This window comes from Struthio camelus, chromosome 4 (genome assembly GCF_040807025.1).
Source record: "Struthio camelus isolate bStrCam1 chromosome 4, bStrCam1.hap1, whole genome shotgun sequence".
NCBI lineage: Eukaryota > Metazoa > Chordata > Aves > Struthioniformes > Struthionidae > Struthio > Struthio camelus.
In genome coordinates, this window is record NC_090945.1 from 12,676,730 (window position 1) to 12,692,098 (window position 15,369).

The window sequence follows — 15,369 nt, forward strand, 5'->3', positions numbered from 1 at the left end:
TCAGTGAGTTATGTGCTAGACTTGTTACAGTAAGCAAATGAACCAGAAAAAAACAGTCATGGTCATAAAAAGTTTTCCCAAGCTCAAACACACACTACTGTAAAAGGCCTTCTTGGGAAACGTGGAATGAAAAGGTGCTTTTAACTTCGATGAAGAAAAGACCAGTCATTCAAGAACGATACCTCCATATCCATATTGTGACTGCTGTGTTTTTAGCAATGCAGGGGTGTCCTAATTGTTACAATTTCTCTGCAATGGATGCTTTTTTATGGTTGCCTTTGTAGAATAATGTTAAAACTTAGGCAAGCTGCCCGGATGTAATTTGCGGAGCTATCTTACGCATTTTCTTAACTAATATTCCTCTTGTCCAAGCCAGAAGCAGGTCACTCTTTATCTAAATTGACTACCTTTTACCCCTTTTATTTTCTGCACTGGCATATAACTACTGCTGGCATACCATGGGGAATATTGACTGTTTTCTGCACTATAGCTCTTCTATTCCTTACTGTAACTTGGAGGGCCAAATTACCTTTAAACACAGCTAGTTAAAATCTATTAAGGAGGAAATATCTTGCAGAATTGTTCCTTAAACTTGCTGGGACAGGAGAAAAGTAAACACCAAGCTAAAAGGTTCTTAGCGTTTCTGATCCCAGCCAACAGATAAGCATGTAGGTACATTTCCCCTAGAGCGGGCCACCCCAAGCTCCCAGGAGCCCTGGATTAGCTGCTGTGGCTGCTCTTTATTAAGAAGCAGTGTCCTTTGCAAGCACTGCCACACCCGCCGTCAGCTGCTTTAACTTGTTCCAAAGGACTCTCACCCCACGGGGTGGCATAGAAATCATTTCTTAGCCTCCCTCCTGGAGAAGGAGGAGGATTGGGAGTAGGTTCCTAAAGGGTTTTCTGGGAAAGTAGCAAGTGATGAATGGTTGTGCCAGCTAATCTGCTGTGGGAACAGGGTAAAGCACGCTGTATAACAGGTCACTAGGTTCTTCATTTGCACCAGCTAGTTTAAGTGCCAGAACAGAGGACAGCAAGCAAACAAGCAGAAGCCTGATCTTGCACAAGTTATTTTCAAAGCAGGCTTTTCCCAAAGCCCTGCTAATCCCATGGAATTCCTAAACACTAATACTTAACAAAGTTTCTGCCGCTCCTCTAAACAGTTATTATGTTGATAAAACAGTGTGCACAAAAAACTCTGTAACAATTCAGCTGTTTCAGACCAATGAAAAGGTTTGTAGTAGACAAAGCACTCAAAAAAAAGCATCCATTTGTCTGGGAGAAGAGTCTAAAATTTTAAAATGATCCCTTAGTATTCCCTGAGTTATTTATTTTCCCTACCAAAAATGTCATTGGTTTCACATGCTCCCATCTGCAAAATAACATCCTTCAAACCCTTAACAACACTACCGTTCTTTGAACTCCACACCTCTATGCCCATTATGTCTCCTGCTTTCTCAAGTACCTTCAAGTGAAATGCTTGTAGCTCACCCTTACGCTTACAAAAATAACAATCATCACCAGAAGCTGGATGGCTGGTTAGTGGTGGGACACAAAGGTGTGTCTTCTCTTTGGGGCCTAGATCCCCTGTAATTGCATCTGTTGGGTGATGGGTCCCTTTTACTTCTCAAAGGGGCTGCTGGTTTGTTGCCCGATGACCAGCGCAAGATTGAGGAGCAAGAAACAGCTGGGATAACACTGGAGAGAAGGGAAAGGGGTTATGGGTCTGCAGGCTTGTGTGGTTCTTCAAACTGCTGAGGCTGAGCAAAAGGCAGGAATGGCGGGGCGGAACAGGCCACAAGATTCATGTTCAGTGAACATGGCTTCACGGAGAGATAAACTTCCTTCCTTGTTGGCAAGAGTTGCCTGGCAGAGTTACCCTCCAGAACAACCTTCTAGAAATAGCTCTTCTTCTTCAGAAGATGACATAACAGAAAAGAATCCTCCCTTAACAGAAGTGATCCAACAGCTCTTCTGGCTCAAGAGACAGGTGGTGGGAAAAGATGACTGGGCTCAGACTTGGCTGCAGAGGCTGACCCCAGTTCGGAGGTACTAAGAGAAGAGTGAGCTAGGTGAGAATAACTTGATCTCTCTGCTCACCCCCCATGGAAGCAAGGGAGATCCTGGCTACACAACAGCTCTCACTAGAGCTATTAAAACCCGACAGCAATTGCCCGGAGTGCAGCCCTCAGCCCAGTACTGGGGGCTATTTCCTGTACCTAGCTGTGCCTACACCAAGAAATACTAATTGCTGTTTATGGGCAGCCAGATACAATGATGTTGGGCTCAAGCAATGTTATAATCAGTGCAGCTCACTGCTGTGCTGCTCATTTGCAAAAACACCCCCTGTCTACCCAGGCTGTGCAAACACACTTCTATTCTGCCAGAGGTCAGTCTGACAATTTGTTAGGAGTGCCACACACAGTTATTGAAGAGAAAGAGAAGTTCAGCATTAGCCTACCTTTAGTTATCAAGAACATCCAGAATGACAAGAGAAAGGACTACAAGCTTGCAGATTCCAAACCCTCCTCTGTAGGCCTACAAGAATCTAAGCTTTCTTACTTGGGGTGAATAAAGCCAGCAAAAACTAATGAGAGCTTAGAAGAAACTATTTTCTAAGACACTCAGTAAAGACACTCAGGATGGTGGTCACTTGATTTTTTTGCAATTTGACACATTCTGGAGTTTTGATTTTTTTTTTTTTTGGAGAGAAATATTTATAAATTTTATATAAAATGAAGCACATCAGCAGTGCTTCCAACAGAGTAATTATTTCATGGTGATTAGGTGCTTCCTAACTATAATGCAATAAAATAAAAGTTACCTTTAACCTTTATTAGATATTAATCCTTCCCCACATGACCCCAAATTTCTGAATTCAGACAGCTTGGAGACTGTGAAATGGCTTGATGAATTGGTGATGGAATCTGCTGTCTCCAGAAGGGAGTCCTGTCAAACCCCTAATGACTGGAAATCATTAACATCCAAGCAGCCTTTAGTAATTTCTTTGCAATGGCCCAGTGGCCTTTCTTTCCAGTCATCTGTACTACAAATACACTGCTTCCATCGTGGGCAGAATTAAATGGATAACTTTGGTTCAGAGACAGGACTATCTTCGCATCTTCTAATTGCAAGCCTTTCAGGCTGGGAGGAAGGCACCAGGACAGTGTGAGAAAGTGTAATTTGTAGACAAACAGTCATTTAGGAACCAAATTCCCTACAACAGATAAAATGAGAGGAAATCTCTTTTTGCCACTGACTGTGTCAGAGAAGGACTTTACAACATTGAAACTGCTCACGGACAAATAGATGCAAGCAAAGGGAAAAAGTGCACTGAATGAAACCTTACCCTGCAATCCCAGTCTTTTCCTATTAGACAGCTCACCATTTTCATTAAAAATATGCGTCATGGGAAGTCACAGCTGAACTCCATCAGCCCACACCACAACGTGCTGAACACAACGTCCAAATACACGGTTCTTATAGCTGAACTAGGAAATCAAAGCAGCAAACAAGTCTGGCTGAGAACTCCGTGACCTCTGTACACTGATTTTCCTGCAGACTACCTACAGGAAGTAGGCTGAGGTCCCTTTTGGGAAGTAGCGCAGGAAGGAATGCCTCAGAGCTTCAGGTGACAGAAAACTGCTTGCTCGGCAAAGCTACCGGAAACAAGATCAACTACACTGATCCTCCTTAGCTAAGCAATGCACATCAGGAGACAGGCTAAGAAGCTGTAGGAAAGGGAACTAATCATTTACTGCAATAAAAAATAAGTAAAGCCACACTGAAGAGAACAGCTGGTTCTAGCTCTTGCCTGTGAAACACAGATGCCTATTTCTTATCATCACTGTGTGTTCTCCCATAAGAGGTCACAATCCTTTTGTCCGAAAAGGGCCTCAAAATTGTCAGGCATTTGCATCTTGTTTCCCGCAGCAAAATATTATCCGATTCAGGCGGCACCAGGTTGCCACCAACCTCATGAGATGAAGGGACTTTCTCCTCACAGCAAAAGCAGATAAGGAAAAACAAACAAGATGACAAAACAAATAATCTTTCTGGCTGAGAGGGCAATGCCTGAGACAGAGGAAGGGAGTCAGTTTTTTCTCCCCTGGGATTCAGGTTTATTACTCAATTGCTGTGAGTTCACTGTAGTCCTTTTCTGGTTTCTAAGGCTGCTGCATGCTACCCCAGGACACAAGAAAAGCAAGTCTACTTTGCTCGTGAAAGAAGAACTTTTGTTCCCCTATAGATCTTCGGGCATTAAAATGCTGCTCTCTACATGTAACTATGGTCAGATCTTTGTTTTATTTATGATTTTTGCTGCTTCCAAGATGAACCTCCATTTCTGTGTCACAGGTCTGGGCATCATATTCAAAATGTTCTCCAGCTCAGATGTAATAACTTGTCACCAGGTAAATTTTGCATAGAGAAGTAAAAAATAAGATGACTAGAAGTAAGCGGCAAATACAAAGGTCAGAACAGTCTAACGTACAAAGCCTAACCTAAAGCAGTTACCTGTACGGGGTGGATGAGAGAGGGAAAATGCTAGAAAAAGTAAACTGAAATCCACCCAGGTGACTTGCATGGAAAAAAATCTACATAATTACATGTTCTTGTGACTGTCATTATATCTTGATTATGGACAGCCAAGAAGTACTGAGAAAGAGCTGAGACCACACCCTGACTCACCATTCACAGTCACCTACCTTGGAGAGGAACATAAATCACATGTCTCCATGGCTCATGAGAGTTTTTAGAAAACTGAAGGCTTTTCTTAACAACTCATTATGTAATGTAGTTCCTAGTGCCAGCATCTCACAATGCAAGAAAGAAGGGAATTGATTGCACAGGAGGGTGGAGACAAATGTACTCTCAAAATTAAATGAGTCAGCTTGGAAAAATTAACTCAACACAACCTAAAGACAAAAAGAATGAGACAAACAGTAAAAATATGTTACATAAAAAAAGTCCTATCTGAGCGCTCAGAGCAGTGCCCACCAGAGTCTGCTACTGAACGAAGTGGAAGGGAACGAACGTTCTTCACCACTTTCTGACCCCACCGCGCCCGAGACCTTTGTCCCTCCACTGAGCAGTTTGCTTGAAGAACCCTGGGCTGTCAGAGGGCAGGGACTGCTGTTTGGCTGTAATCCCTTCTGTAAACCTGGCAGTAAGGCTCCTAAGTGATAAGGCAAATTATTACTTCGGATAGGGACTGAATGTACTGCCATGAGAGACTTCAAAAACAAATACCACCCAAACCTAAACAAAAATAGTCAGCTAAGCAAACCCCTTCTCCCCCCACCCCCAGCTCTTGATTGGTTCTGGCAACAACAGGCACCCAGGTTCTTATCACATGCTGAAGAATAATGGTAAGTTTGGGCTTGTTTTGGTTTTAAACCGCAGCTGTTAAAAGGAATGCCAACAAATAGAGAGAGTGTTTATAGTAAGCACAAACTTCTCAGTGTACAAATATATGTTTTCATACCCCAGCAATTAACAGCTAGAACATGCAAACAGTGTCCTTAAGAACAGGGTGCAGCAGGGTACACAAACCCACCCCTAATTTTGGGGAGGCCATTACGGCATGCGACCCCTCCACTTGCAAGAGGTAGGCCAGATATAAGGATCTTTGTGAACGAAATGTTGATACAAACAAACCTTCTCTTTGAAAACATGCTTGCTAGGAAGCCACAACAGGGTAGCTGGACTGGCAAATCTCATCGCAGCTGCAACTGCGGCCAGAACAGGAATTTATCATCTTTGGCACACAAAGAGATGGATAGAAAGCGCTAGAGAAGTCTGCTTACTCTGGGAGCAATTGCTATGGTTGCTCTAACGCTTCAGCTCTCAGGAACTGCTCAGTGCCTTTCAAAAAGTTTGGCTGCTGAGCACCAGCTGCCATGCATGCTCCCGTTCCCCAGCACTTGATTGTTACTAACAAGAAGGTGCCTGGTAACACTCCTTACATCAATAGTTTCACCTAGGGAACATGCACAGAGCCTAAAAACAGGGCAAACAACAGTGTGTCCTTCCACAGAAGCATCTCTCTTGAAAACAGTACCAGGACTGCAGAGAGATGAAGCTCTGGCAAGTATTAGAACAGCAATATACAGTAAAGCCTATTTCAATACCCTTTCCAGGGGCAATAGAGTCAGGATGGTGACAACAAAAATCTGCAAGCAGCAAGCATCCGGCACCAGGGAAGGAATTTCTCCTTACTCACAACAGTCTCCTGCCTCACGTTCTGGCTGCAAGAAGCATCTTCCTTCCCACCCGAACGCTTCCCCTTTTCTTTGCTTGTTGCATTCAGAATATAGAACGTTTAGCATGAAGGCTAAACAGGCTAAGAACATTGCTTCTAACAAGCCTTCCTACCTTTGTAGCCATCTAGAAGCTTAGTACAACCTGTCCCTGAAACAAAACTCGTCTGAGCCTCTCATTCAAAGCACTTAAGTTGGAGCACCTCTAGGCAAACTCCGAATCCCAGTTAAAAGTTATACAGGCGCCTGCTGAACCAGAGCTTTGCACAAAGGGATCCAAACTGGGGCTCTGAGCTTCACACAGCTGCAAGCTCACCCTAGCCCCATCTCACTGAGGGCCTGCCTCGTAAGGCCCCCAGGGAACCCCATCCTCTGCTGCCTACACACTATTTCCAAAGCTGCTGCCTCCCACAACTCCCGAGGTGTGCAGTGTGGGTCCTGCTGCTCTTGGCCAGGTAAAGATATGGTATGTGGTTCCCACAGTCCACAAGTTTGGCTGCCCTGCTCTAAAGCTCTGCATAGGAGCTACTGTAAAAACGAGAGAAGTCTCAAAGAAATATGTAATAGTCTGCTTACTGAATACAAGCTTTCATCCTTCTTCCAGAGGACCAAACTCGGCCTCCACCCCTCTTCCTTTCTTCCCTTTTTTTCAGTGTTTTGGGATTTGCTCAAAGAATGAATTACAGGTATGTTTTCTGCTGCTGCATACTAAGCAGTCTGTCCTTGGCACATAGCTAAAATAATGAGGTAATTCTCGAGGGAACACACACATTATGTACTGGCAGAAATTATGGGTATATACAATTACTCCATCTATTTTGGTCAGAAAAAAACATATCAACTTTACAGCACAACTTTCTTAAAATCAACAGTCATCAACAGAAGGAGTAAGGAAGGGACAACAGGCAATATAGATGTTATGCTCTGCTATATGTTTTGACGGCAACTCATATTTCACATATTTCAAATAACAGCAGCACCTTCAAAAGATTCCTGCAATGAGGAATGTCATAACTATTAAAGAGGCATAATATATATCTTTCAATATTAAAAAAAACCCAATAAGCCATTCTATAAGACACAGTCATAATTGCACCTGGTACTTAATACATGGATCTTCATTTTAAGGTTCACTATATAAAGACACTTACTCAGAGTTATTTTAAAGAGTACCAAAAATACTACTAGACAACCAGAAATCTCATATTTTCTCTCTGAAAACCTTTTCTCTAATGTCAAATGAAAATAACTGACAATGACTGATCTGTATTAAGGATTACAGTCTTTGCTGGGGCCTCTTATATGCTTAGTTTGTGTGCTTATTTCTTCACAACTACACTTGTGAGCCTGCTAATGTGGAGTTCTGCATCTATGAGTAACTAGATCAAATGTGTAGCCCTTCATCCTCTTTTAATCCATCCATATCATTGTATCTGAGCATGGAAAGGGAGTAAACCACAAGCATTTTCATGAAACAGTAAAGGATCATCATTGCCAAGAACAACCTTTATTCTCTTCTAACAAGATCATACGACAGCTGAGCAGATACAGTCATTTCACTAAAACATATCTGATAATTACATATAATTATGCAATGATAACATTTAAGAACTGCTAGTACCTTGTGACAGAAAAAATCCCAACAATAATAGCAATTTGTTTGCAAAGCACGTTATAGTCTAGATCAGATGCCAGAGTCCTTCTGCTCAAACAGGTGAAAACTCCTAATGTACCCTTGCACTGAGATAATACCGGATTATACCTTGCTGTGAGATTAGATTCCACAGAAGTGACACAAGACTGCCAAAAGAATGTTTAAAAACATTCTGGATATATCACAGGGCTACGTTAATGCCAGGGAATCAGGGTTTCTGATTGTTTCACAAACAGCTGCTCCCCACGTGTGTTACAGGGAGCCCCATAACCCCGCAGCGCACCACCAGCTCCTCCCTGCCAGCTGTTGCTGTGTCCCCGTCCCACGTTCATTACTGGGGGAGACTCTGAGAGGCCTCTTATCCCCAATGTGGCCAGGAATGCCCTCCACGTGCTGTTTGGGGGCATGAAGAAGGCCATTAAATAGCTGCAGGTCTTTCACTCTTCCCCTCCCCTTTTCTTTTGACGTTCAGAGCACTGGTCTACCCTACCCATCTGCTCTTCTAGAGACCCCCTCCCCTCTTCTTCTTAGTGTTGTTCAAGGGCTGCTCTTCTCCACCCTACCCTGCCTCACAACCTGCCATCCCCGAGCTGGGCAGAAAACAGCAAAACCTGCCTACTCCTCTCTCAGCAGTAGCAGTAAGAGATCACTGACAGAAAAGCACTGGAAGCTAACAGGAGAGCAGCTATAAACTCAATCCCATTAGGTAAATACGTAGACAAGTGCGATATGGGACACAAAGCTAGGGCATTCTTGAACAAAATGGGATTACCAGAGAGCTCGTTTCTACAGCTAATTCATTTCCTTGACAAAATCAGAGATGCAGACATCTTTCATCTTGAGGCCCGAGCATGGAGATTCCCTAATTACAAAGACACTTCATTCGGTGCTTAACGTTCTGTAGCCAGTATCAGATCAACTGTCGCGTGCTTCAGCAGTACTTTTCCGAGGAATTACGTCCTGACAGAAAAGTATGAATACCTACAACAAATAATTACCTCTTTGGGGGAATGCTCTACTAAAATAATGGTGACTACTTTATACTTCTTTGAGAGAGCAACAATTGCAATATATAAAACTCTCTCAAAAGAAACACATTTTTTTGGACAACTCACTAAGTATGTTAGTCACACATACCTTCTCAGGCATGAAACTCAGTAGTTCTTTGTTTCAACTCTTGAGCACCTGATTTTCCTTTACACCTTGCAACACATAACAGAGTACAGGCAGGGACACACTCTCTGCCAGCTCTAGCATACCAGTGCAGGAGGCCAGAACTTCTGGCCCTGCCCCACCTGTTTGGCCCTGTCTAGCGAGTGGAAATGTACTGCCTCCTCAGTTTTGCCAACTGACCTGCTTTGGTAATTGCTTCCTAACTCATCTCAGTTAAAAGGAGCTGGATTAACAAAAACATGTCTAAGCTAACCTGATAGTTCTGAATGCAGAAGTTTGGGGGCAGGGTGGGGGACAGCGAACTGTACAGCTGACAGCTAGAGGTTGAAGAGGATGTGTGCCTGCAAGGGCTAGAAAACGAATTTAACATCTGTGTTTCACCATCATTATTATGACTCAAAATCTGGTGTTAGTGCATAACTTGGTAACTTGTCTTGTAAACTGAGTGGCGTCTGTCTGTGCTAGTGCTGAGAATAGCACCCCATCTCCTGCTTACATAGTGAAGTCACTCAGTTACATGACTGGCAGCATTGCCTCTGCTTTGTGTTCTGCACTGGTATGCAGAGACATTGCAGTGTGGTGTTTCATGACATGCAAATAGCACTATTTCCCCACATTAGGCCAACCTCATTTTTCAGTTGCATACACCAATTTCCTACAGTAACCTTAATCTTTCATGCTTTGCACTAGCGACAAGAAGAAAGGGAACGAGAGAATTCACCGCCCTAAGAACAACAAAAAGATACTGGTTCAGACCAGAATTCAGGGAAATACTTTACAAGAAATCCAACTGCCCTTCACTGACGTAAGACCTGTTCACCTTCTCACTGGCAAAGTGACATCAATTAAAACTAGAGGTATTCAAATATTCTTTCATTCTCTGTCTTGTCTGAACAACAGTAGCAGTCTCATCAGTCCTGCCGGAAAGCTAAAAATTCTGTAAGGCAGCTTCCCTTCTTGGTTTGAGAATGGGAGTAAAGTCAGCTATCTGTTAAGACTTAAACTAGGCAAATCAAATATGCTTAAATACTCAGGGAAGACACCTACATTTTGGTTGCATCTTTCATGTGCTCAGTGTCATTTCTAGTGTCTGACTTTAGGTCAGTCCTTTCCAGCTGCACTCCTTCACCAAGCAGGCCGCTTTCATATGTTTGCAAGGCACACGCTTGAAAGGCAAACTAAAGCACACGTCTGGTTTTATTGGGCATACACTGGAACACATGGCTTCAGCAGGGTTACATCCGTTATTCTGCCTTGCATCACAGCATGCTGTTTTTATAGGCAGTGATGGAAAAAAATGTGTTCAAAATGCTCAGAGCTGGACTGCAGCCCATGTAGCAAGTAAGGAAAACAAACAAGGAAACAAATACAAAAACGGAGCACTAACCTGGAGAAAAACGCAGCACTGTTCATGCAGGAGACTTCATCTGTTAAATCCATCTCCTCCAAACACGAACTACTGCCTGTTAATCGGAGGCTGAACTGAGGTATTCCATCTGACAAACCTGGTCGTGGCACTAGGCATGTCTGGATGGATCCTTCCCTTGTGGACTTTGTCATCTACAGAAGCAAAGAAAATAAAAATGAAACATGAAAGGAAGAAAGGGTAGCGCAACCTTTCTAGATAATCTGTAACAGGAAGACATTTCCTACCAGTGTACAAACGGCCAAGAATATGACAAGCTGCAAAACAGTAGTAAAAATATGTATAAATCAAACCTTCTACTGATACATACTATTTAAGAAAAAGATGTGTCCATTGAAAGAGTGGAGGCAGCAGTGAAATTAACAAAATAAAGGTAATTAAAACAAATTGAAAGTAACTTTCTATATCACCGAAGACAGGCTAAAAAAACCCACTGAATACTCATTTCTTGATACCAGCTAGAGAAACAGATGATAAAAGAAATTATACTACTCTTTTCTACCCCATTCCCTTCCCTTTCAATGAGGGTGATGTCAATGCACGCCCTGGAGAGAAATTTCTCAAGCTATGGGACATCTGTGTTAGGGTCCCTTGTTGATCCAGCCAGAACAGGGAGCTAGAATCTGGGCTTCCTAGATCCGAGATGAAGTTTCTAAGCATCGAAGAGCACATCTACTGGATGGTCAGGTCTATTCTTCTGACCTCTTATGTCTTGTAGGCTTATGAATACAAGCACACGTAACATTAAGAGCTGCTACTGCTGTATCAGATCCGTTTCCTTTAGTCCAGTAGTCCTGCAGATAATGGATACTTAGGGAAGCAGAGCAAGTTCAGAAGTTTGCTCTCCCTACTGCACTCTCCCAAGTTTTGGCACTCTGACATTTAGGGATTTTTTGATTTGGATGTTGCAGCTGGTTCACTGTGTTTAACAGTCAACACTGACCCTATCCATTGTGACTGCGTTCAATTTCATTTTGCGTCCACTTGTATCTTCAGCCTTTGTAGGATCCTGCGGACGAGCCTTTCACAATTTCGTTACGCATTGGTTAAGATAGGAAAAAAAAAGTATGTTCATTGTAGGCATGGTCCCTAGTTTTTGAACTATGAACATTTATGAATAATTCTTCAATGCCCACCTTCCCCATAGTCTTGACTTTATAAACACCATTCTCAGTAGCAGTCTCTAATTAGACTGAACAATCCCAGTTTATATAGTTTGTCTCATTCTATGGAAGTCATTCTGATGCCTCTGATCATACTTGCTGCCTTTCTCTGCGCCTTTTCAAGTTCTACCAAATCCTTTTCGAAATGAGGTAACCAAAACTGCAGGCAGTATTACAGATGCAGACACATCACAGATTTAATGGTGATTTCTTATTAAAATTCAACTTTTTAATTGCTTTCACATCTGCTTACTAAGCTGACACTTTTAGCAAGTTACACTAGAATCAAGATCGCTTTTCTGAAAGGCAATCGCTAATTTGGAGCTCATCAGCATATACGTTTACATAATTTGTGTTGTTTTGTGAACATTAATTAGCATCTAGTGACAGAACTTCACCTACCACTTTTTCACCCAGTACAGAGCATATTAACAGCCTTCTGTAGTTCCCTGTTGCCAGCTCTTAGTTTTTCTGTTATCAGCAAACTTTGTGCCCCACTATTCAACATCTTTGCAGGTCATCCTTGAAGAAGGTGAAAGCATAGATTCCAGCACAGATCCCTGAGGGACTTCACAGGCAACCTCTTCCCACTGATAAGTCAACCATTTATTTTTATTGCTTTCTAGTTATTAATCCATAAAGCGAGTTTCCTTCTCATCGCATGACAGCCTTGTTTCTTTAATAGCCTTTGATAATCCTATCAAAACATTTCAAAAATTCCAGTGCATTATACTGACTATACTTCTACATGGGCTCATTCGCTCCTCCGAGACATACTCTTTTTCTCTAAAGTTAGGTTGATGCTTCCCATTGACGGTAATTATCCATTTGCGTATTAATTTTGCTGTTCAGTGTAGTTTCCACAAACCTGCTGGACAGCAAGTCAGACTTTCTGGATCACCTCTGAACCCCTTTTATAAGTGGCTTTCTGCAAGGTTTTTGTAATATTCCTGGTTTCATCTTGCTGTAGAACACAGTTGTTTTGGAATGTGTTGTGGGTGCATGTGCAAGCGCATATGTGTGCGTGCTAAAAAGTTTTGTGGGACAGAAAACTGTTCCTTACTGAGCTCCGAAGAGAATAAACACTACATATATCTGCAGCAAAGGGAAACCAGACACATACATTGAGACAGCTTCTGCCTGCTGCCCCTGGTTTCAGCCTCTGGACCGTGCGCTCTTGCTAAAATCTTGCCTTCGCTGACGTCAATGGGCATTTTGCCAGCGATTACCCTGGAGTCAAGATTTCACCTTTGGAACATTATTCACTTCCAGCAATATTCTGTTATCCTGTTTCCTGCAGTGGTCACTTGCTGCTGGCATCAATGGAACTGTGCACACAGAATACAGATATCAGGCTGTGGCTCTTAGCTGCTACAAAAGGATATCAGTACTGCAATTTAGAAGTAGAAAACAGCAACTGCAGTACATAAGGAGGAGAAGAGGTAGGGAGCTCTCTATCTCTAGCATTAAGGGAGGCAAGCACTATAAAGAGCAGCAAGCCCTGTGATGTGAGGGTACCAACTCCCTGAATTTGCTAGATAGTTTTTCTGACAAGGTGTTATTACCTCATTTAACCAGACACTCCTGATACTATTATAGCATATACTGAGATGGGTCTAGGTATCACTGAGTTATACTGTTATTAAAGCTGCTAATGTTGACAACAGATATATGAAGCGCCATTTTGTATATCCTGCACTGAATGGAATTTGCTCTTGGCTGTTTGTCCAAGAACAAGAAGAGCAGATCCTGGAGCTGTTGTATATGCAAATAACTTCTAACTTATTCAGACAGTCCACTTTTTCTGCGTGTTGTAGGCCTATTGCATGAGGCACCTGACAGTTGTACAATAGCCACTTCAAAGGAAATGTGTTGAAAATCAGAGTGAAAACGAGGAGTAAGGCAGTAACCAGGACGGTCCCCTGATGCACCCTCTGTTTCAGAGCTGATGGGAAAGGCTGGTGGAGCGAGTTTGCTCACTGCAGATGGCTACATGCAGCCTCCCAGAGGCGAAAGGCAACAGCTGGCCAATCAGAACACAAACACCTCCTGGCAGGCTGGCTGGCTAATCAGCAGGCACACCCAGCTAGCCAGTCAGCACAGACATATCCACAAACTGGCCAATCAGACTGCCCCAGGCTACAGGGAGGCAGCAGCAGCAGGGAGGTGGCTGGGGCATGGATGGGGGTGCAGAGCAGGGAGAGACCCTCCACTGCAGCGGTTGGAAAGGGGAGCAGCCCCTGGAGAGCAGAGAATTGTGCTGTGCTGCGAGTGGGGCTGCAAAGGGTCCAAGCTGCATGCCTCGGACTTGAGGTAGCAGGAGGAGTGGGGCGGCTCTATTTGTTCAGAAGCAATGTTTTTGCTTTCAACAACCAATGGTTTTCGAGCCTTTTTTTGAAACTGAAAACTTGCAGTCACTCATTTAGCTTTTTGAAGCTGGAGGGGATCATCATTTTTGTGTTTGCATGGGGCACTGGACAGTGGGACAACTCTCACGCTGGCCTTTTCATGTTGCCTCACCACTGCATCCTACAGCTGATATCCTTCACACCAGAAAAGCTCTCCAAAAGAGAAACAAGAAATGCTAAACATATATGGGCACAAACTTAAAACTCTGGGCAGAATAAAGGGCTCAACTGTGTCTGTAAACATAATTCCTTGTTGAAACAGCAGAAAGCTTTATTCTAAACTAAAACAGATTCTACACTGTCCTGTCAGTACATTGCAATAAACACGTGTGGGTGTAGGCAAAACAGACAACTTGCGTGATGTACTACATATGACAGCAGTGATCTAAGACTAGGAAGTAGCAGGAAGCCAGCCTTTCTACCCTTAACATACTGTATCCATACTAATTAAAGACCACAGTTAATGAAACTAAATAATCCTGCTATCAGACATTGCATCTGTAGAATCTGCCTCACCCAACCAGAAGTGCTAGGAAACGGGCAACATCTGCAGAACAATATGCATCCTTTGCAAATTGTTTACTTCTTTTGAATTGTTCATTGTGATTTACAGAAGCTCCTCATACTGGGGAATTCCGTACACGCACACAAAAGTTTTACTATTGTCATCCTCTAAAAGGAGGAAAAAAAAAAAAAGCTTTGGTAGATCCTTCAATTCTTCTCTTTTTCTAGCAATAAAAGATCACTTGCATCAACAAAAAGTATGTCACTCCAATACAATCTCTGTGGGAAAATTCTGTTTGAAAGGTCAATTTTAGGATTGCTACATTTTTAGAGCACTTCAAAATTATCAAGAGGTAAAAGAAAACAAAGTGTTCTCCATTCTCTGTTCCAGATGATCTATTCACATAGTATTTCGATAGCCTTGGAACACAACATCACAGCACTGTAGTTACTTGTCTAGCTATATAATCTACAAGAGACGGCAATTCTGCTTAAATCTAAATTAAACCTGCATTTACTTTCTTTCAGAGCAAAACTGTTTTCAGTTGCATCAGTAAAAAAAAAAATGCATGTATAAAAATATTTCCCTTAAACCCAGTTATTCTGCCTTTGTATCTAAGAGAGAAATACACTTTTCCATTTAAGTAATATTTCTTTAACCCATATTAACAACGGGAAAGAACAGTATTTATTATCTCATGCTCCAGCTTTTAATGAGCCCATGAAAAAGCCACCTGCACAATTTTATTAGTAGCGCTTCACTGGCTTTCCACTGAGATGAAGA

General features: G+C 42.6%; 1 protein-coding gene across 13 annotated transcripts in view; it reads right to left on the reverse strand.

The window, feature by feature from the left end:
- FAM13A (family with sequence similarity 13 member A) overlaps positions 1-15,369 on the reverse strand; it is a 178,847-nt gene that overhangs the window by 72,372 nt on the left and 91,106 nt on the right. For all 13 annotated transcript variants that reach the window (XM_068941542.1, XM_068941543.1, XM_068941544.1 and 10 more), the window contains one exon: positions 10,472-10,644. In XM_068941542.1, the coding sequence (XP_068797643.1) occupies positions 10,472-10,644 (173 nt within the window). The remainder of the gene's footprint in view (positions 1-10,471; positions 10,645-15,369) is intronic.